The 22069-nt window shown below is 43.9% G+C and overlaps 1 protein-coding gene across 3 annotated transcripts; it reads left to right on the plus strand.

Annotated features, from left to right (window-relative positions):
- The first annotated feature begins 1008 nt into the window (after positions 1-1008).
- NIT2 (nitrilase family member 2) lies at positions 1009-21691 on the plus strand. Of its 3 annotated transcripts, none has more exons than XM_016941549.4 (10): positions 1009-1118; positions 5401-5519; positions 6131-6251; positions 7397-7485; positions 11888-11981; positions 12484-12558; positions 15096-15174; positions 18739-18837; positions 21101-21156; positions 21505-21691. In XM_016941549.4, exons 1-10 carry the CDS (start codon positions 1112-1114, stop codon positions 21594-21596), a joined length of 831 nt encoding a protein of 276 aa, XP_016797038.3. In that variant the 5' UTR covers positions 1009-1111; the 3' UTR covers positions 21597-21691. The 3 variants fall into 3 exon arrangements, with proteins under 3 accessions (XP_016797038.3, XP_063662117.1, XP_063662118.1); XM_063806047.1 differs by having other exon boundaries at positions 1038-1499; XM_063806048.1 differs by having other exon boundaries at positions 1082-1433.
- The last annotated feature ends 378 nt before the right edge of the window (positions 21692-22069 follow it).

A 22069-nucleotide genomic window follows, 5' to 3' on the forward strand; every position in this document is an offset into this window, starting at 1 on the left:
TATAGTGTTCTTTTACAAACCAAGATCTGTTTCAGTATAAACGATTCTGGGGCATTCCAAAAGGTGGTTAAGTTTTGGATTTTTGTTCCACAAGTCTGACAAGGCACAAAAACACAAAACACGAAAATTAAAAAGCAATCTAATAAATAAAAATGCAAAAATCATAGTCTATAGGCTGGGCGCAGCAGCTCACGCCTATAATTCCAGCACTTTGGGAGGCTAAGGCAGTAGGGTCTCGAGCTCAGGAGTTTGAGACCAGCCTGGGCAAAATAGCAAGGCCCCACCTCTATTAAAAGTAAAAAACTTAAAAAAAAAAAAAAGAAAGAAAGAAAAAGAAAAAAGAAAAAGAAATAGCTAGGTGTGGTGGTGTGTGCCTGTAGTCCCAGCTACTTGGGAGGCTGAGGACGGAGGATCGCTTGAGCCGGGAGGTTGAGGCTGCAATGGGCTGAGACTGCTGCACTGCACTCCTGACTGGATGACAGAGTGAGACCCTGTCTAAAACAAACAAACAAAAAAGGATATTAGCAAAGAGATGACAATGTATTCGAGGACTGACTTGTTGAGGGCATGGCGTTGAACCCTCAGCATCTTTCCCGTTGGCCTAGCAGCCTTGTAGTCAGATTTTACAGACGTCTCGCGTGCCTAAACCAACCAGGGTCATTCCGTCCCCGTCACAGAGACTTGTTCAGATAGCTCAAGCCCATCAGCATACGGTGTTAACCTGGCCACAGAGGTGATTCAACCAGCTAGAAGTTCAGTCCTTTTGCGGAGAATCAGCAAACGGTACAAATCAGGGCTTTCCTCCCTGAAAAGTCTGGTTGTTAAGACATTCACCAGCACACCACCTCGACTTAGGCCGTTCCCTTTTGCCCTTTGCCTTTCGAGGCATGCTTTTTCCGGACTGTGTTGCAATTAACCATTTCTCGTTGGTCCGTCCTGGTGTTCCAGGCGCACTGGAATGAACGCAGACCCCTCTCTCCTCCGGGCCGGGGCCAGGAGGAGGGGTGGGGCGGGGCCTCTGACGCGGGCCCCGCCCCACCGTAGCGACGCCGCGGTCCGCCGGGTCTCCAGCGCTCAGTCCGCGCCGCATGTGGTGCTTGTATGCAGAGCGATGACTTGTAAGTGGCGCGGCCGCGCGCTGCAGCTCGAGTTCGGGCCGCGGGGGGAGGCTTTGGAGCGGCGCCGGCGGTGGCTCGGCCGGCTCAGCCCCTCCGCCTCGCGTCCCCGCCGTGCGCGGCCTTCCCTGAGGCGGGCGTCCGCGTGGGTCCGGGATCGCGTGGCCGGGCGGCCGGGCGCACTCCCGGGATTCCAGGCTTCCGGGGTGGCGGGCGAGGCCCAGAAAGCACCAGGCCACCCGGCCGCGCCGGCACCCGCCGCGTCCTGCTTGACAGAGGCTGATGGACGTGTATTTCTCCACGGTGTGGGCCGCGGTGGTAGGATCCAACTCCCTTGGGTGTTTTCAAGTTGCGTGACCTCCTCCAGCCCCGCCCTGCACAAAGGTGCCCAGGCGGTTCTTCCTCTCCCCACTCACTTTCCAGCTCCAGATTTTGACCTGGATTCTTGCTGTGTCACTTACTTTGTTCAGTGACTTTGTGCAGCTTTCCCCCTGCAAGTCCCCTGTTTCTTTATTTGTAAAATGATGTTAATGATGCCTCACAGAAGTTAATGTGTGAAGGACCTGGCACATTGCTTTAAATGTTATTCCTTTGTTGTTTCCTTCGCTCACAGTATTTTATTCTTTTTTTCCGCCCCTTAGTAAGGTCTTCGTTGTTAGATTATGATGAATATTAGGGTAGCCTTAAAAGTCATTGTGTCTTCACTTTACAGATGAGATGGAGTGACTGGCGTCTCGTCCTCAGCATGAGGAACTGCCCAGTGGCGGGGTTTCCCTGCTGCAGCATGTCTGTAGAGTGGGTCATTTGCAGAATGATAGGCAGTCCTAAGCTTAGTTGAGGACCCCGCCCTTGTGGGTGAGATGTGTAGGAGAGGAAGCCATCAGCGTAGCCATGGTGAGCTTTATCTTTCCCACCCTCGGAAGCACAGACATGACAGGGCACGTGGCTCACTCCTGTAATCCCAACAGTTTGGGAAGCTGAGGCACGAGGATCGCTTGAGCTCAGGAGTCAAGAGTTGGAGACCAGCCTGGGCAACATGGCGACACCTTGTCTGTACTAAAAAATACAAAATTAGCCCGGTGTGGAGGCACGCCCCTTTAGTCCCAAGCTACTTGGGAAGCTGAGGAGGGAGAATGGCTTAACGCTGGGAAATGGAGGGGAGACGTTTAGTGGATTTCTCTGCTGTTCTGATAACAGCTCAAAATATCTGTTTGCCCCAGAATAATCCCAGCTTTTATTTCCTGTTTTAGTTTCCCTTCAGATTCTGTAACTATTTAGCAGGCTGCCTTCAAGGTTAAATTTAGTGCTTCTCACTATATTTAGGATAGATCAAGGAATGGGACATCTGAGTTTTCCTTGTAGTTAACCCTGAGCCAAACAGGCCTTCATCAGAGGCCAGGGTTTGTCATTGTTGCCTTTTCTGGAGACATTTGCATTGTTACAGGAAACACCCAAAAGAGATAGCTCTCTAATGGTAGGATTTTCAGACTCTGGAGCAGAGGTGGGATGGGGAGTTCGGGCAGGCCATTACTAATTGAAGGGGTGGGTTGCCCCGCCACACCTGTGGGTGTTTCTCGTTAGGTGGAACGAGAGACTTGGAAAAGAAAAAGACACAAACAAAGTATAGAGAAAGAAGTAAGGGGGCCCAGGGGACCAGCGTTCAGCATATGGAGGATCCCGCCCGCCTCTGAGTTCCCTTAGTATTTATGATCATTCTTGGGTGTTTCTCGGAGAGGGGGATGTGGCAGGGTCATAGGATAATAGTGGAGAGAAGGTCAGCAGATAAACACGTGAACAAAGGTCTCTGCTTCATGAACAAGGTAAAGAATTAAGTGCTGTGCTTTAGATATGCATACACATAAACATCTCAATGCCTTAAAGAGCAGTATTGCTGCCCGCCTGTCCCCCTTCCAGCCCTAAGGTGGTTTTCCCTATCTTAGTAGATGGAACATAGAATCGGGTTTTATACCGAGACATTCCATTGCCCAGGGACGGGCAGGAGACAGATGCCTTCCTCTTGTCTCAACTGCAAAGAGGCGTTCCTTCCTCTTGCACTAATCCTCCTCAGCACAGACCCTTTACGGGCTGGGGGATGGTCAGGTCTTTCCCTTCCCACGAGGCCGTATTTCAGACTATCACATGGGGAGAAACCTTGGACAATACCTGGCTTTCCTAGGCAGAGGTCCCTGCGGCCTTCCGCAGTGTTTGTGTCCCTGGGTACTTGAGATTAGGGAGTGGTGATGACTCTTAAGGAGCATGCTGCCTTCAAGCATCTGTAACAAAGCACATCTTGCACCGCCCTTAATCCATTTAACCCTGAGTGGACACAGCACATGTTTCAGAGAGCACGGGGTTGGGGGTAAGGTTATAGATTAACAGCATCTCAAGGCAGAAGAATTTTTCTTAGTACAGAACAAAATGGAGTCTCCTATGTCTACTTCTTTCTACACAGACACAGTAATAATCTGATCGCTCTTTCTTTTCCCTACACTAATAATTCCTGAAGTTTTGCAGAGCTTCATAGATTATAATGTGCTTTGGATCCTTTACTGCTGCGTCCCACCAGACCATAAGCAGGAACTATGTATCCATCAGAGTCCAGGCAGGACATGGAAACAACACTAGTAACTCGAACAAGGAAAATTATTTATTTATTTATTTATTTTTTTGGAGACTGAGTCTCACTCTGTCGTCCAGGCTGGAGTGCAGTGGCGCGATCTTGGCTCACTGTAACCTCCAACTCCCAGGTTCAAGTGATTCTCCTGCCTCAGCCTCCTGAGTAGCTGGGATTACAGGCGCCCACCACCACACCTGGCTAATTTTTGTATTTTTAGTAGAGACGGGGTTTCACCATGTTGGCCAGGCTGGTCTGAAACTCCTGACCTCAAGTGATCACCTGCCTTGGCCTCCCAAAGTGCTGGGATTACAGGCGTGAGCCATCACACCCGGCGGAAAATTTTATATAAAAAATTATTATCTGGCCAGGCGTGGTGGCTCATGCTTATAATCCCAGCAGTTTGAGAGGCTGAGGCAGGAGGATCGCTTGAGCCCAGGAGTTCGAGACCAGTCTGGGCAACAAAGTGAGACCCTGTCTCTACAAAAAATTACAAAATTAAAAAATTAGCCCAGCATGGTGGTGCATACCTGTGGTCCCAGCTACATAAGAAGCTGAGACAAGAGGATTGCCTGAACCGAGTAGGTCAAGGCTGCAGTGGACCATGTTTGTGCCACTGCACTCCAGCCTAGGCGACAGAACAAGGCCCTGCCTCAAAATAAAAAATATTAGCTAATGGAAAGTGATTATCATAAAAGCTAAAAGGGAACTTTAAAGAACAGAAGAAAAGCAAATATGATGTATAGCTACTACCTCCAGGAAGAAATAAGCTTGGAAGAGCCCCCAACCTCCTTGCTCCAGGGCTGAGCACAGACCTTGTCAGGGCTGGCTATATAATTTGTGGGGCCCAGTCCCCTTGTTCAGATAGCAAGAGAAAAGTGCTGTTAGCTTTTCCTTCTGCAGTATCTCTTTCAACCTCTCATGGTGTTATTTGCTGTTTAATGTCATGTTCTCTTGGACACATGAATACTTATGGGGTAAGTGCAGACTTTTAGAGGTGCCTGGGACCCCTGTCCTGTGAATAGGCATGTGTGCAGCTCACTGGCTGCCAGGTTTTCCCTCTGCCAGCAGCGGGATCGATGTGCTGTGACCCAGCCAGTAGTGGGGAAACTGAGACAGACATCTTCCCTTCCCATGAGCTGGGCTGCTCATGGGAAGTATGTGAGCAGCTTCCAAGGAATCACACTTTCTGTGCTGGGACATACTCAGTATATGGATTGGAGGTAGACGAGAGGCCCATGAACAAACAGTAAGGGACAGGACCATATTCAAACCCAGTCTTTTTACTTTAAGCCATATTCTCATTTCATTCCCTACACTGCATAGTAAGAAGCTGGTTCACTCTAGATTCTTGTGCCTGGCATGGGACTTTGCCCATGGATATTGCTCTATCTCCAGATAGATTTTAGACTATTGACATTTTGGACAGGATAATTCTTCGTTGTGTTATGGAGGGGGTTGTCCTATGCATTGTAGGATGTTTGGCAGTATCCTTGGTCTCTATTCATTAGATGCCACTCATACCTCATCAGTTGTGGCATCAAAGGTATCTTCAGACATTGTCAGATGTCCCCCCGGGGACATAATTGCCTTCCATTTGAGAACTATGGCTCTGTCTGAATCCAGCAGTTCGATCTTCTGACAGCTGTTTTCTTTTGTCTTTGTTCTCAGCTTTCCGCCTGGCCCTCATCCAGCTTCAGATTTCTTCCATCAAATCAGATAACGTCACTCGCGCTTGTAGCTTCATCCGGGAGGCAGCAACGCAAGGAGCCAAAATAGTTTCTTTGCCGGTCAGTATGGGAGCAGCCATTCTGTTCTAGCCACTGTACACCCAAGCAGAACAGTGTTTGCTAGCTCTGGTTGTCCTCTTGTATCCTGGGGTCCAGCAGTGTCCCTTGGAGCCCATAGATTGTTCCGTGTCTGACTGGAGGATGACCTTAGCAAGGTTCTTTGTGAGATAGGATGTGCCAACACGGTCATAGGTCTTTAGCTTTTGGATCTTCCTCTTTGTTCAGATGAGGAAGCCAAAATCCTAGTATATTGAGGGACTTATGGAAAACTAAAATACTCAGTGCTTGGATACTTTGTTCCTTATTTAACTAAATCTTTATAGAACCAGAACATATTGGTTTTAGCACTAAGCCTCCAACATTTTTTTTTTTTAAATGAGCTCTGGGAGAACACCTGTGATTTGTCTCCTCCAACCCACTAGGCTAGCTTTGTAGTCTTACCTGTGGCTACAGGCTCTTTACCCTTGAGATGTCAGTGTTTTTCTTATTAGCTGTGTTTTAACCCTTCGACTGAAAGCAGAGCTAGAAACAGCAGCTATGGCCTCTTACAGCAGAACTTTAAAATGGGTGGGTGTTTTGATCTTTTTTTTTCTCTGCCAATATTTTTCTAGGAATGCTTTAATTCTCCATATGGAACAAAATATTTTCCTGAATATGCAGAGAAAATTCCTGGTGAATCCACACAGAAGCTTTCTGAAGTAGCAAAGGAATGCAGCATATATCTCATTGGAGGTAACTTCCTACCCACAAGGTATAATGACCTAAACATTAGAAACATCTGAATGAGTCAGGTGTGGTGGCGTGCGCCTGTATTCCCTACTTGGGAAGCTTCAGCTTGGGAAGCTGAAGCAGAGAGTTTCTTTTTCTTATTTATTTATTTTTTTTGAGGTGAGGTCTTGCTTTGTCACCCGTGCTAGAGTACAGTGGTGTGATCATGGCCCACTGCAGCCTCACCCTACGAGGCTCAAGTGATTCTCCCACCTCTTAACCTCCTGAGTAGCTAGGACTGCAGGTGTGCGCCACCATGCCTGACTGATTTTTGTATTTTTTTGTAAAGACAGAGTTTCACCTTGTTGCCCAGGCTGGTTTTGAACTCCTAGGCTCAAGCAGTCTGCCCACCTTGGCCTTCCAAAGTGCTAGGATTACAGGTGTGAGCTATCATGCCAGGACTGTTTTTTACTATACTAATAGAGGATTGAGAAAAAAAATTTTTTTCCATAGAGGCCACATACGTAAAGGTAGGTTTATTTTTGTGGTTTTGGAATAAATGTTTAAAGGTTTTATTTGCTTAAATAAAAAATAAACACAGAAAAATTCTATAAATATAGCAAATACAATTTTTTCTGTATGATGATATATTAAGAATTAGAAATGAAGGCAAAGCAAGAAGCCTGGAGATGAAACTGCATTCAGTGATGGAGAGGCTTCTGACTTTACGTTCTTGTCTTTTGGGACACAGTTTTGTTGCAGAACCTGGTGAATTCAAGTTAAGCAATGGGAAATTTTTCATTTTGCCCTAATGTTACAGATTAAGTGTTGCTCAAGATCATGGCTGAATTTCAGGAACAGTTTGGTTATTTTTTAAACCTGTCTTTGGCATCTAACCTAATCATATCGCATCTACACTCTGGAGTTTATCTCTGAAAGATCATATTCAAGAAGGAAAAAAAAAACCATGATTAAATAACCCATAGAAGGGAATACTTATTCTGTATTATAGAATGAGGTGTTGCCTTATTCTAAAAACAAAATGAATAAATAAACTGTAAAAGATGGGTTCTTTATTTTTGGACCCAAGTTATCAGGCTTTTATCCCTTTCTCATGAAAGAATTGCTCTATTCTTTTTCTTATGGTATGTTTCTTCTCTCAATGAAAGGCTCTATCCCTGAAGAGGATGCTGGGAAATTATATAACACCTGTGCTGTGTTTGGGCCTGATGGAACTTTACTAGCAAAGTATAGAAAGGTAAGTAGGAAGTGTGGCATAAGAATTTGTTATCTCTAAGCCAGCAACAATGTGTGGAAAAAAAATTTGCTATGAAGTTCCCTAGTCCCTCTCATTATATCACACATGTATTAGGGTTTTGACTGATTGGCACAGGTGGTTATTCTTGGCCATTTGCATTTTTATATAAGTTTTAGACTCAGCCTGTCAATTTCTGCAAAGGAACAACCTATAGTAATTTTTTTTTTTTGACAGAATCTCGCTCTGTCAACCAGGCTGGAGTATAGTGGCACAATCTTGGCTCACTGCAAGCTCTGCCTCCTGGGTTCACACCATTCTCCTGCCTCAGCCTCCCGAGTAGCTGGGACTACAGGTGCCCACCACCATGCCCAGCTAATTTTTTGTATTTTTAGTAGAGACTTGGTTTCACCGTGTTAGCCAGGATGGTCTCAATCTCCTGACCTCATGATCCACCCGCCTCAGCCTCCTAAAGTGCTGGGATTACAGGCGTGAGCCACCGTGCCCAGCCAACCTATAGTAATTTTTATTAGTATTTCATTGACTATATAGAGAACACTTTGGGAAGAGTTGCCATCTTTTTAGCATTAAATGCGTATACGCATATGGACCAGGTGCAGTGGCCCATGCCTGTAATCCCAGCACTTTGGGAGGTCTAAGTAAGTGGATCACCTGAGGTCAGGAGTTCAAGACCAGCCTGGCCAACATGGTGAAACCCCATCTCTACTAAAAATACAAAATTGGCTGGGTGTAGTGGTGCACACCTATATAGTCCCAGCTACTCAGGAAGCTGAGACAGGAGAATCGCTTGAACCCAGGAGGTGGACGCTGCAGTGAGCCAAGATTGCGCCACTGTACTCCAACCTGGGCAAGACAGAGCAAGACTCCATCTCAAAAAAAAAAATCATATACATTTAGTATCATTAAGTCTTCTTGATGAGTTGACCCTTTTATCATTATGAAATATCTCTTTTTTTTCTTGTAATACCTCTTGTCTTGAATTCTGCTTTATCTCTGCTATCACTATAGCCACTCCAGCCTTCTTATGCCTAATGTTTGCTGGTACGTGGTTTTTCCAGTTCTTTGTTTTTATATTTTAAGTGGATCTCTTTTGTCAACAGCATATAATTGTATCTTAATTTTTTCTTTATTCTGACAATCTGTGTCTTTTAATTGAAGTGGTTAGTCCATTTATATTTAATGCACTTATTGATATGATTGAATTTAGGGATAGAGACATTTTACTTTTTTTTCCCTTTGTTCATCTTTTCTGTATTATTTTGGATTAATTGAATATTTTTTAGAGTTCTGTTTTAATTTATCTATTGGCTTTTTAGTTATACATCTTAGCTTTTTTTTTTTTTTTCCAGTTGTTGCCCTGGGAATTATCATATGCATCCTTAACTTTTCACAGGCTACTTAAGAGTTCATATTATATCATTTCATGTGAAATTTAAGAACCTTATAATGGTATAGGTCCATTTTTCTACCCCACTGCCCCTGCCCTCATTCTTTATGCTATAGTTGTCATTTGTATTCCATGTATATATGTTATAAATCCCACAAAACGGGAATACTTGATTTAAATAGTCATATGTATTTTAAGGCAATTAAGAAGAAAAAAATCTTTATGCTTACCCAAATATTTATAATTTCTGGTGTTTTTCTTTCCTTCCTGAAGATCCTCCTTCTATCTGGTATATCCTTCAGACCAAAGGATCTCATTTAGAATTTTTGTTCTGAGGCTCTGTTAGCTAGGAATTCTGTTAGTTTTTCTTTATGAATATATCTTTACATTGTTTTCATTCTTGAAAGATATTTTTGCTGGAATAGAATTTTGGATTGATAGTTTTCCTTTTTTTCCACTAGTAGTTGTTATCTAGCCTTTTTTTTTTTCTTCCCTGATGAGAAGTGAGTAGTAATTTGTATTGTTCCCTTGGATATAATTTGTCGTTTTTCTCTCCTTCTTTCAAGTGTTTTCATAATCTTTAGTTCTTAGTATTTTGACTCTGATATGCCTAGATGTGGTTTCCTTTGTCTTTGCCTTCCTTGGTACTTCTTGAAACTGTAAATTTAAATCTTTCACTGTGTTTGGGAAGTTTTTTGACACTATTTTGTTAAATATTTTTCTGTTCCTTTTTCTTATGGAGCTCCAGTATATGTACATTATATTTTAAAATATTTTTCCAAGGTCACCAGGCTCTGTTTTTCTGTTTTTGTCTTTCCAATACTTTTTCCTTCTCTTCTACAGATTAGATCATTTCTGTTGATCTTTCAGACTTATTCACTGTTTCTTCTGTCTTCTTCAATTTCCCGTAAGCCAACCCAGTGAAATTTTAAAAAATTCAGATATTAAAATTTTCAGTTCTGAAATACCCCTTTGCTTCTTTTTTATAGTTTTTATTACTCTATGATATTTTCTATTTGTTCATTAAAAGCATATTTTTCTTTACAGTGTTGAGCTTAGTTAGTTTCTATAGCTGCTTTAAAGTCTGATAATTATCACATCTGTGTGCCACAGAATGAGACTATTAGGCCTTTAAAAGGCCCCTGATGTAAATAAACTCATATCCAAGCAAACAACAAGAAAAAAATTATAACATCTGGGTCATGGCAGGATCTGTGTTCATTTGATTGCCTTTTCTTTGCAGTTTGGATCACACTTCTGTTTCTTTGAGTATCTACTAATTTAAGATTGTACAGTGGATTATATGTTGTAGAGATTCAAGATGCTATTACAGTCTTCCAAAAAGTGTTGAATATTTTGTTTTAACTGATGGTTAACTTGGCCGCACCCAAACACCAAACTCTTATCTTCTTTGAAACGTGGGCAGCAACTTTAGCTGCTCTGTTCTATCTGGTTGTTCTGCCCCACTTCTATTTAACTCAGTGATCAGCCAGAGATTTAGAAAGATTTTATATGCAGAATTTAGGGCTCTCCCTCTTTGCTTTCTCCATTTCAGGATTTCCCCCCTTGGTTTCCAGCTCTGGTTCTTCAAGCCAGTGTGATTATGGGTCATTTTCACCACTACTTATCACAGCAACTGGGACCTTGCTTCAGGGTAGCATCTGTAAATAGCACCAGGAAGTTCACCCAGGGCTGTTCCCTGCTTCCACATGTCTGTGTTCTCTTCAGATTTTGTCTGCTTTGTTTTGGTCATTCTTCAGTGCTTTAAGTAGTTGTGCCTTTTATTTTGTCCAGAGTTCATAGTTAACCACAAGAAAACTGGTCTGATAGGAGCTACTGTGTACCTGCTGGAAGAACAGCCAGCATTGGACTATTAACCCAACTCTTTGAAGTATATCTTTTTAGTATTAAGTTTTCCAGTCCATGAATGTGGTATATATCCTGACATTTATTACGCTTTCTTTACTTTCTCTCAATTTCTTTTTATAGTTTCTTGGGTATAATTTTGTATAACATTTGTGAGATTTATTCCTCATTGGTGTTTTTAGATGCTCTTTCATTTTCTGTTTTTGTTTTTGTTTTTTTGAGATGGAGTCTTGCTCTGTCGCTTAGGCTGGAGTGCAGTGGTGTGATCTCGGCTCACTGCAACCTCCACCTCCCTGGTTCAAGCTGTTCTCTTCTTTCAGCTTCCCAAGTGGCTGGGATTATAGGCATGCACCACCATGTCTGGCAAATTTTTGTATTTTTAGTAGAGACGGGGTTTCACCATGTTGGCCAGGCTGGTCTTGAACTCCTGACCTCAGGTGATTTTTAAATGCCCACCTACTTTCCACCTCTCCTGTCAATTTGTCAGTTTGATTCTGATAAGTATTTTTTTTTTTTTGAGAGAGAGAGTCTTGCTCTGTCACCCAGGCTGGAGTGCAATGGCATGATCTCGGTTCACTGCAACCTCCACCTCCCAGGTTTGAGCAATTCTCCTGCCTCAGCCTCCTGGGTAGCTGGGACTACAGGCACGCACAACCACCCCCGGCTAATTTTTTTTTCTATTTTTAGTAGAGACAAGGTTTCACTACGTTGGCCAGGCTGGTCTCGAACCCCTGACCTCAGGTGATCCGCCCACCTCGGCCTCCCAAAGTGCTGGGATTACAGGCATGAGCCACCGTGTCCGGCCTGATTCTGAGAAGTCTTTATTTAGCATTTATATTTTTAAAAAGCAACATATTAGTTACCTCCCATGAGAAACCTAGAGGTTGATTTGCAGACTGCTAGAAAATAGGGGTTATAAAAGGTACAGTATCATTTTTCCAGTTCCCTGTGGTAGAATTCATTTTGATAAGGTGTCAGCCAGCTTGTGGGGTGGATTATAAGCAGTTTGGGGGTGCTGTTTGTATAGTTAATCTTAGAGCACCTTCCATATCTGCCCGGGGAAAGATATTGTCATTACTGCCATGGACCCTGCTGGAAAAGAGGTAACCAAATCCATTATTTGTGATGCAGATCCATCTGTTTGACATTGATGTTCCTGGAAAAATTACATTTCAAGAATCTAAAACATTGAGTCCGGGTGATAGTTTCTCCACATTTGATACTCGTATGTACCAGATAAGTTTGCCTCTTTAGCAATCTCAGTAGAAGACAATCAGGTATTTATTTCTTTTTTGTCTCTCTCCGATTTCTTCACATAACCTAACTGAAAGACCATAAGTGAGAAAGGCAGAGAGTCATCACAGATCTGGAAAGTTCGGGCTTATTTGAGAACTAAGGATTTGACACGATTTTGCCCTTTGATTTGATTGTAGCTTCCTGTTATGGCTTCCAGAGTATACCTATTAGGCTACAGTTGAGTACCTCCCATCTAGATAATAAGCATTCAATTAGAATTAATTTCTCATCTTTACTCTGCTGATGTAAATGATGTCTTTATGAGATGAAGTCCAAGTAGGAATGAGCTTGTAAATTATCTCTGTCCTCAGGTCCTGTGTTAATTTATCCCTGTCAGTGTTTTGTGATCATTATGTCATGGAGGATTTCCCCTGCCACACCATGCTGTAGGGAGTTAACTTTTCATTTGTGCATTTTCTGTTTGGAAACAGCTTACTGCAGAGTGGGTCTGGGCATCTGCTACGACATGCGGTTTGCAGAGCTTGCACAAATCTACGCACAGAGAGGTGAGGCAGTGCAACAGCTGTGTTATGTGGGTGCTTGGAGGCTTGGTTCTAGGCTGGTCTATGTGGGATCCTTAGTCAAGAAAAGCTGGGAGAGGGCTCTTTAATTTCTCCATCTTCAGCCCTTTCACCCCCATGAGGCTTCCCAGACTTTTGCTGTGTATGGATGACAGGGTTTTTGGGGGGTTGTAATTAAACACATCATGTAGCTAAGGTAGGAGCTGTGCTCATAAAGGTCTGGTCTACCCTGAGTCCTTGTTACTGTGTTTGGAGAGTCACTTGAAGCCCAGTAGAAATGAAGTGGATTTCACCACTCAGTACCCCTAGACATTGGGTAGAAGTAGAAATGTGGTCTGTGATATTTTGGTCCAGACGAGGAGAAATGTGCCAGTATCTGGGAAGAGCGAGTTCAAAAGATGTGGGTTCTAGTTCCAACTCTTCCCTTTAATTGGCACAGTACTTTGCTAAAATGATTTCACCTCTAGAGCAGTGTGGTTCTCAGTTTAGTCACAGGAATGATATGAGGATTAAGAAGAGAGAACCTATAAAGCCCCTCGTGTGGTACTTAACAAATACCAGCATCCTTACTAGACTGCTTGAAGCTACTTCCAAATAGACTGTCACTTAACCAAGTGAAGTGGGTGGAAATGGTTTGACTGCCTGCTCAGAAGGTGGAGGTGCATGGGCTCTGGGGTCAGTAGTCTCTGTTGAGCCATATATCAATAAGCGTTAGGGCAACTCCTCTGCCCCTAATTTCAGTTGAAAAGAATTACAAAACATGGTCATTGGCCATGTGGAGCTGACATATGGAGCTGAGAGAAATTTGTTTTTTTTTTTTATTTGTTTGTTTGAGACAGAGTTTAGCTCTTGTCGCCCAGGCTGGAGTGCAATGGTGCAATCTCGACTCACTGCAACCTCCACCTCCCAGGTTCAAGTGATTCTCCTGTCTCAGCCTCCTGAGCAGCTGGGATTACAGGTGCCCCCACCAGGCCCAGCTAATTTTTGTATTTTTAGTAGTTATGGGGTTTCACCGTGTTGGCCAGACTGGTCTTGAACTCCTGACCTCAGGTGATCTACCCGCCTCGGCCTCCCAAAGTGCTGGGATTACAGGCATGAGCCACCGCACCCAGCCAGAGCTGAGAGAAATTTGAATGACAGTTCTCTACCTTATTTTTGTTTGTTTGTTTTGAGGCAGGGTCTCACTGTCACCCAGGCTAGAGTGCAGGCGTGATCATGGCTCACTGAAGCCTTGGTCTCCTGGGGTCAAGTGATCCTCCCACCTCAGCCTCCCAAGTAGCTGGGACTCTAGGCATGTGCCACCACACCTGGCTAATTTTTAAATTTTTTGTAGAGATGGGGTCTCTCTATGTTGCCCAGGCTTTCCGTCCTTTTTTTAAGTGAAGTTGATACCGGTGGGCTAGGGGAGGCCCCCAAACACCAGTCTGACCTTGACCCCAGCCAGTGTCCATGCTATTGACACTATTGCAAGAAGGAATTCAAGGATGAGTCAGAAAATAGTGGAAGTATGGAGATTTATTGCAAAGTGAAAAGTACACACTCAAAAAAGGGAGGGTGTGTGTACTCAAGAGAGTCATGCGCAAGGAGGTTTGGGCCATCTACCTTTATGGGTTTCCTTTTTTTTTTTTGAGACAGAGTCTCAATCTGTTGCCCAGGCTGGAGTGCAGTGGTGCGATCTTGGCTCACTGCAACTTCTGCTTCACAGATTCAAGCAATTCTCCTGCCTCAGCCTCCCCAGTAGCTGGGATTATGGGCGCTCGCCACCATGCCCAGCTAATTTTTTGTATTTTTAATAGAGGTAGGGTTTCATCATGTTGGCCAGGCTGGTCTCGAACTCCTGACCTCAGGTGATCTGCCCACCTCGGCCTCCCAAAGTGCTGGGATTACAGGCGTGAGCCAGCGCACCCACCGCCTTTATGAGTTTCTTTACCAAGGGGTGAAATATTCATGACGCTTCCTAGAAAAAGGTGGAGATTTCTCAGAATTGTGCCACTCATTTTTTCACCAAATACGGGTGTTCCAGAAACTATCATGGCACGGGTGGGTGTGTGATTTAGTATGTTAATGAGCTTATAATGAGGATAATGAAGTCCTAGGTGAAACCTAGGTCAAACCCAGCACCATATTGAGTCCACTGGGTCTTAGCCCTAGTTTCTCAGGGTCTTAGCCCCTAGCGTAGGCAGCTATTTCAACAGTTGCTTTTTGCTAGTCATATGAAACTGCTGCCTGGAATTTTCTGTTCTCTTGCGACCGTCCTGTATTATTTCTGTCTCAAAGTCACATGTGATTTTGGTCATCAACACCACTTTTCTTGTGTGTCCATATGTGTGTGACTTACGTGTTTGTATTAAAGGAATTCAGAGCCGTATCTTAATTGCTGCTGGCACTGTCTGACTTGGCTGACATCTTTTTATGTTTGGGAAAGTTTGAGTTCAGTTCCTGCTAGATAAGGAACAGTGGGGAGGACTGGTGTTGTTGAGTGCTCACTGCATCCACTGTTCTTTGGCTTTTCTCTCCCCAAGGCTGCCAGCTGTTGGTATATCCAGGAGCTTTTAATCTGACCACTGGACCAGCCCATTGGGAGTTACTTCAGCGAAGCCGGTAAGAAAGGAACCATATATTCAAGCCTCTCGGCATGTCCTCTTTGTAGAAAGATTTCCGGTTGGGTGGAGGTGCCAGCCTTCCTGATGTGGATTCTGTCCCTGACTCAGGATGCCCTTGTATCCAAATGCAGTTGGAAAGGATGAAGCTATAAGGAGGACAACTGCGCGTCACTTTCTCCTCAGAAGCCACAATACCAACCTCATGGATTTTGGAAACTGTACTTTTGTTTTGTTTTTTTTTTTTTTTTAAGAGATGGGGTCTTACCATTGCCCAGGCTGGAGTGCAGTGGTGTAATCGTAGCTCATTACAGCCTTGAAATCCTGGGCTCAAGAGATCGTCCTGCCTCAGCCTCCTGAGTAGCTGGGACTACAAACATGTGCCACCATGCCTTGCTAATTTTTTATTTTTTGTAGAGATAGAGCCTCACTCTGTTGATCAAGCTGGTCTCAATCTCCTGGCCTCAAGCGATCTTCCCGCCTCAGCCTTTCAAAGTGCTGGGATTACAGGTGTGAGCCCCAAGCCCTGCCGGAACTGTGGTTTTGGCATTTTCAATATTCAGTGTGTTAGATGGGAAGGGATTTCATTTTTCTGTGATTAGATGTGGATTGGTCCCTCTTAAGTCAGTTCCAGTAACTTTTACAGAGAAATTGAGAACCACAGAGCTTATGTCTTCAGAGCCCCAGAAGCCAATTAAAAGGCAGGGATTAGTTTAGCTTGACCTAGGGAGAGATTTGTGGTCTGTACCCAGCTGATTCTATGCCATTCAGATCAGGATGCTTATCCTACCCCCTACTTCACACCATCCTACTAGTCCTGAGGGTACTGTGCCAAGAAACTCATGAGAAGCTCTTGTTCTTCTAACCTATAACTCCAGGGCTTTGCACAAGCATCTTTGGCAGGTCACAGGTGCCTTTCCTTAGTCTTCTAAGGCTGAGAGGTGGTGAAGGGCAAATAGCATAGGTGGACATAAGATGGAAGGGAAAATGAATGTGACTGTGAGTGTGTCTGTCTGTCTGTAAAGTGCTCTACAGCCCATGAAATGCTGGTCTGAGATGATGGTTTTCTTTAGAATTTTTAAAAGTTGAAGTAATACAAAAAAAGTGTACTAATTTTAAGCATATAGGTTGGTGAATTTTTGTGTATTCACCTGCCACCAAGATGAACATAACAGAACATTTCCAGCCCCCGAGGATGCTCCCTTTTTTGCCCCTTTCTAGTTAGTACTCCTCCCTCTGCCTAGAGGTAGCTGCTATTCTCACTTCTAGAGATGGTGGTAATGTTTAATGTAAGGGAAAGAGGTTTTAGCTGGTTGCATGGTGGAAGATGGGGGTAGGGGTATAAGATGCCATGAGTATTAATGAAGGTACAGTTTTGTCAAAAGTGAGAAGTTTCTGGGATACTGAGATGACCCAGCATGGGTCTATTAAGTCTAGAGGGCTCCGAGGTGAGGTGGTTTGGTGTACCTGGACTGCGAGCTGCAATTTTTGTTCTATTTGAGGTGGTGGGACTGCCACCATGGGCATGGAAGCACCATGTGGCCTGCAAGGTGTATTGCTCTCATAAGTCTACTCCATTCTCTCCGGCCACCTTGACTTGCTTTAACCAGAGAAGCTCTTCTCTTATGTTAGCTTATAGCAGGGTTTCTCAGCAGTGGCACTGTTGACATTTAGGTGTGTAATTCTTTGTGTGGGGGCTGTCCTGTGCATGGTAGGATGTTTAGCAGCATCTGTGGCCTCTACCTGCTCGATGTCAGTAGCATCTCCTTAGTCACAACAGTCAGGAAGATCTCCAGACATTGTCAAATTTGGTGGGCAACATTGCTCCTTGCTGAGAACCACTGGCTTATGCAGTAAGGTAACTTTTTTTTTTTTTTTTAATTATACTTTAAGTTTTAGGGTACATTTGCACAATGTGCAGGTTAGTTACATATGTATACGTGTGCCATGCTGGTGTGCTGCACCCATTAACTCGTCATTTAGCATTAGGTATATCTCCTAAAGCTATCCCTCCCCCCTGCCCCCACCCCACAACAGTCCCCAGAGTGTGATGTTCCCCTTCCTGTGTCCATGTGTTCTCATTGTTCAATTCCCACCTATGAGTGAGAATATGCGGTGTTTGGTTTTTTGTCCTTGCGATAGTCTACTGAGAATGATGATTTCCAATTTCATCCATGTCCCTACAAAGGACATGAACTCATCATTTTTTATGGCTGCATAGTATTCCATGGTGTATATGTGCCACATTTTCTTAATCCAGTCTATCATTGTTGGACATTTGGGTTGGTTCCAAGTCTTTGTTATTGTGAATAGTGCTGCAATAAACATACGTGTGCATGTGTCTTTATAGCAGCATGATTTATAGTCCTTTGGCTATATACCCAGCTACCAATGACTTTCCTCACAGAATTGGAAAAAACTAAAGTTCATATGGAACCAAAAAAGAGCCCGCATCGCCAAGTCAATCCTAAGCCAACAGAACAAAGCTGGAGGCATCACGCTACCTGACTTCAAACTATACTACAAGGCTACAGTAACCAAAACAGCATGGTACTGGTACCAAAACAGAGATATAGATCAATGGAACAGAACAGAGCCCTCAGAAATAACGCCGCATATCTACAACTATCTGATCTTTGACAAACCTGAGAAAAACAAGCAATGGGGAAAGGATTCCCTATTTAATAAATGGTGCTGGGAAAACTGGCTAGCCATATGTAGAAAGCTGAAACTGGATCCCTTCCTTACACCTTATACAAAAATTAATTCAAGATGGATTAAAGACTTAAACATTAGACCTAAAACCATAAAAACCCTAGAAGAAAACCTAGGCATTACCATTCAGGACATAGGCATGGGCAAGGACTTCATGTCCAAAACACCAAAAGCAATGGCAACAAAAGCCAAAATTGACAAATGGGATCTAATTAAACTAAAAGAGCTTCTGCACAGCAAAAGAAACTACCATCAGAGTGAATAGGCAACCTACAAAATGGGAGAAAATTTTCGCAACCTACTCATCTGACAAAGGGCTAATATCCAGAATCTACAATGAACTCCAACAAATTTACAAGAAAAAAACAAACAACCCCATCAAAAAGTGGGCGAAGGACATGAACAGACACTTCTCAAAAGAAGACATTTATGCAGCCAAAAAACACATGAAAAAAATGCCCACCATCACTGGCCATCAGAGAAATGCAAATCAAAACCACAATGAGATACCATCTCACACCAGTTAGAATGGCAATCATTAAAAAGTCAGGAAACAGCAGGTGCTGGAAAGGATGTGGAGAAATAGGAACACTTTTACACTGTTGGTGGGACTGTAAACTAGTTCAACCCTTGTGGAAGTCAGTGTGGTGATTCCTCAGGGATCTAGAACTAGAAATACCATTTGAGTAAGGTAACTTTTTAAAGAGAAGGTTCCATGGCTCTGGCTTCCTTCTACATCTGAGTTAGCCTGAACTATCCTATTTTTTAAAAGAAGGATCTATCTACTTGGGTTAGAAAAATGTCAGATTTATAATGTATGATTTACCTCTTTCCTGTCTATTGACTACAGGGCTGTTGATAATCAGGTGTATGTGGCCACAGCCTCTCCTGCCCGGGATGACAAAGCCTCCTATGTTGCCTGGGGACACAGCACCGTGGTGAACCCTTGGTGAGTAAGGCTAAGTGAGAATAGGCTCAGTCGGAGCTTGAGTGGTGGCTCATTGGCAGATGGGTTTTCTGGTTCCTGAGCAGCCAGGCGCTCACTTCTCACTCCCATTTCCCCACATATCCTGCCAGCTTTCTGCCTGTCTCTGTGAGAGGAGCTTCCATTTGAAAACCATGTGAGAAGCAAATCACCCTGCTCTCATGATCAAGCACTTGGCCTTAGCCCTCTTCTGAGTTTCTGGTGACCTTCACTGTCAGTCATACTTGGATCACATGGGGAAACAAGGCAGCAGTGACAGGCATGTTGTAGTAAGAGACTCTGAAATTTTTGGTTAAAATTTAAGTTGGCTGACTAGTCCCAGGGTAGGAATGAGTTACAGGGTGAGGACTTTGCTTCCAGCATAATGATCAGAGGAGCAGTCAGGATGGTTCAATAAGTGAAACTATGACCCTCTCCCCGACAAAAGGGTGAAGCATTTTATTACTCAGTGGAGCCAGCACATAAGCCTGCCCAGACAGAATTACAGTCATACGCTCATACGCATTCCTTACAGTCTACATTTGTACAGTTTACATCCTACTTACACAACATGGTCTCAACTTGAACTCTCAGGAAATTGTTCTTATTAAGCCCAGTTTATAGATGGTAGAATTACAGAGGAAGCGACTGGAATTCCAGATGTAGCAGCTAGACCTAGTGTTTGAATCCAGGATATTTGCCTTCAGAACTTGGATGTATTCCACACTAGTTCTCTGTATGAAAGCACGCACACACACTGGTATGTATGTCTACATTTCAGGATGAGTATACCAGTAACAAGACTGAGAAGAGTTAAATGTTACTGTGGGGTTCCCGAGGGTTCTGTCTTCTGCCTTTATAGGTAGGGCTCAGAGCTCAATGTGTGTGGTGGGGAGGCCTTGGAAGATATGACTGGTGTGAGATTCCAGTTGGCCTCCTGCACATTAGGCTTGGGGACATTGAAGGACTAAGTTGACTTGAAAATTTTCTTGAACTTGCATCAAGTTCCACTGTCCAGAAATCTTTGAATGCCAGGGCAAATGGGGAAGAATCAGAAAAGAATTCAGTTACGTGTCATAAATGGTGGTGCTTGTATTTGTAACTCATTTGTGCCAAAAGTCTGTCTGTGGCTATCTGGTAAACAGAATCAGTTGTTATGTCAGATTATTTTGGAGAAGGTTCATTTCTCTAGGTAAGGGTTTGAACCCTTGCTCTGGGCCAAGAGACTAGACACTGGAGATAGTTTCTTTTTTCTTTTTTTTTTTTTTGAGATGGAGTTTCACTCTGTCGCCCAGGCTGGAGTGCAGTGGTGCAATCTCAGCTCACTGCTGCAACCTCTGCCTCCCGGGTTCGAGCCATTCTCCTGCCTCAGCCTCCGAGTAGCTGAGATTACAGGTGCACACCACCACACCCAGATAATTTTTGCATTTTTAGTACTGATGGGGTTTCGCTTTGTTAGCCAGGCTGGTCTCGATCTCCTGACCTCAAGCGATCCACCCACCTTGGCCTCCCAAAGTGCTGGGGTTACAGGCGTGAGCCACCGCACCCTTCCTGGAGATGGTTTTACAGGTCAGCCTTACCCTGGATTGATGAAGGAGTGTGGCTGTTCCCTAGTGCAGGGCTCCTGCCAGTGTGAGGTTACCCTCCATCCCCCCATGCCACTTCTACCCAGTCGCCAGAGGTTGAACTCTTTCCCTCAAATCTGAAACTGAAGCCCATTAACACAGGGGTTCAGGTATCACAGCCACCAGGGCAGAGACCCCAGCAGATCTGGGGCCCTGCCTAGGCCCAGCTTCACCACTCTCAGGGAGGGTAGCAGCCCAGGCAGGTATGAAGAGTGGGTCTGGACTGCCATTGTAAAGGGGGGGGTCCACTGAAATGCACTCATGAGGGCATGAGATGGAGCTTCCTGTTGGTGGTAGGTAGCTCTATTGCCAGATCTTTATAATCATCAGATAACCACCGTCTCCTAGTGATTTGCAATTTATGAAACATGATCCATAATTTTATCACTAAGCCCTCACAGAGCTCTTATTTCCACTTTATAGATTAGGAAATGGAGATTTAAAATGCCTTCCCATAAGTCACAGAGCTATTTAAATGATAGAACATAAATCTGTACGACTACCTTCTTGTTTTCAATCTCATACTTTCCCCTTTGGCCTGTGAGCTTGGGAGGAAAAAACAGAGACCTTGAATATCACCAAACATCAGTGAATCCACTCATTCTCTTCTGCATCTTTTTCAGGGGGGAGGTTCTAGCCAAAGCTGGCACAGAAGAAGCAATCGTGTATTCAGACATAGGTAAGATTTTCCTGGGCATGGTTTAGGTCTCTGATGTCCCCATTGTTCTAAGGCCAGACTCCATGGCTGGGAAGTCCCTGTCATTTGGAGGGGTTCCTTTATGCCCCTTCTCATTGATCTCTGGGGATATTCTAGGGTCTGGTTCTCTGGCCAAGCCCTGGGGAGTATATCAGCTTGAATTTTCTTGGTTTGGTTTGAAATGATGCCAGGCCATCTGTGCACCTAGATAAGACCTATGTTACTAAGTTACTTACTAAGACTCTGGTGGTTTATACAGTCAGGGGAAGAAATCCCCTTGGTTAGTGAGGAGTTGCAAATTATTAATATGCACTTTCCTGTTTTTTGCAGACCTGAAGAAGCTGGCTGAAATACGCCAGCAAATCCCCGTTTTTAGACAGAAGCGATCAGACCTCTATGCTGTGGAAATGAAAAAGCCCTAAAGTTTATGTTTCTAATGTGTCACAGAATAGGATGATATGATTCTACAACATAATCAACTCCCTATTAAATTCTTTAATGAAGATTTTTTTTTAAATTCGGCCTTGTCCTTCCTAGGTTCTCTATTGAGATGAGAAAGCCTCATTATGCTGACATTTTCCACGCCACATTAAATAGTTAAAAAGGATGCAGCCTGGAGCCAGAGAGCAGAAAGCTGGGCTGGTTCTGAAGCTTCTTCCATACTTAAGTTGCCTCCAAGCAGTTTGTGAAAGTATCAGATCTTGGTATCCTGGTGATTGATTCACCTAATATAAATATATTTGTGTCATGAACCTCTTATCTGATTGCTGGAGTTAGAATCTCCATCATCTAGAAAATGTGGTCTGGTGCTATTCTTTTCCAAGCAGTACCTTCAAGTTACATTTTTGGTTCATGAGTAGCTATAGAACGCAAGGTGATACATCTTTGGTGTTTG

This window comes from Pan troglodytes, chromosome 2 (genome assembly GCF_028858775.2).
Source record: "Pan troglodytes isolate AG18354 chromosome 2, NHGRI_mPanTro3-v2.0_pri, whole genome shotgun sequence".
NCBI lineage: Eukaryota > Metazoa > Chordata > Mammalia > Primates > Hominidae > Pan > Pan troglodytes.

Bases quoted from the DNA above. Each gene is read 5' to 3' on its own strand.
- NIT2 (XM_063806047.1), top strand. From the start codon at position 1,112: ATGACTTGTAAGTGGCGCGGCCGCGCGCTGCAGCTCGAGTTCGGGCCG. The intron at 6,252-7,396 runs GTAACTTCCTAC...TCTCAATGAAAG, and splicing joins CAGCATATATCTCATTGGAG to GCTCTATCCCTGAAGAGGAT. The intron at 12,559-15,095 runs GTGAGGCAGTGC...TCTCTCCCCAAG, and splicing joins ACAAATCTACGCACAGAGAG to GCTGCCAGCTGTTGGTATAT.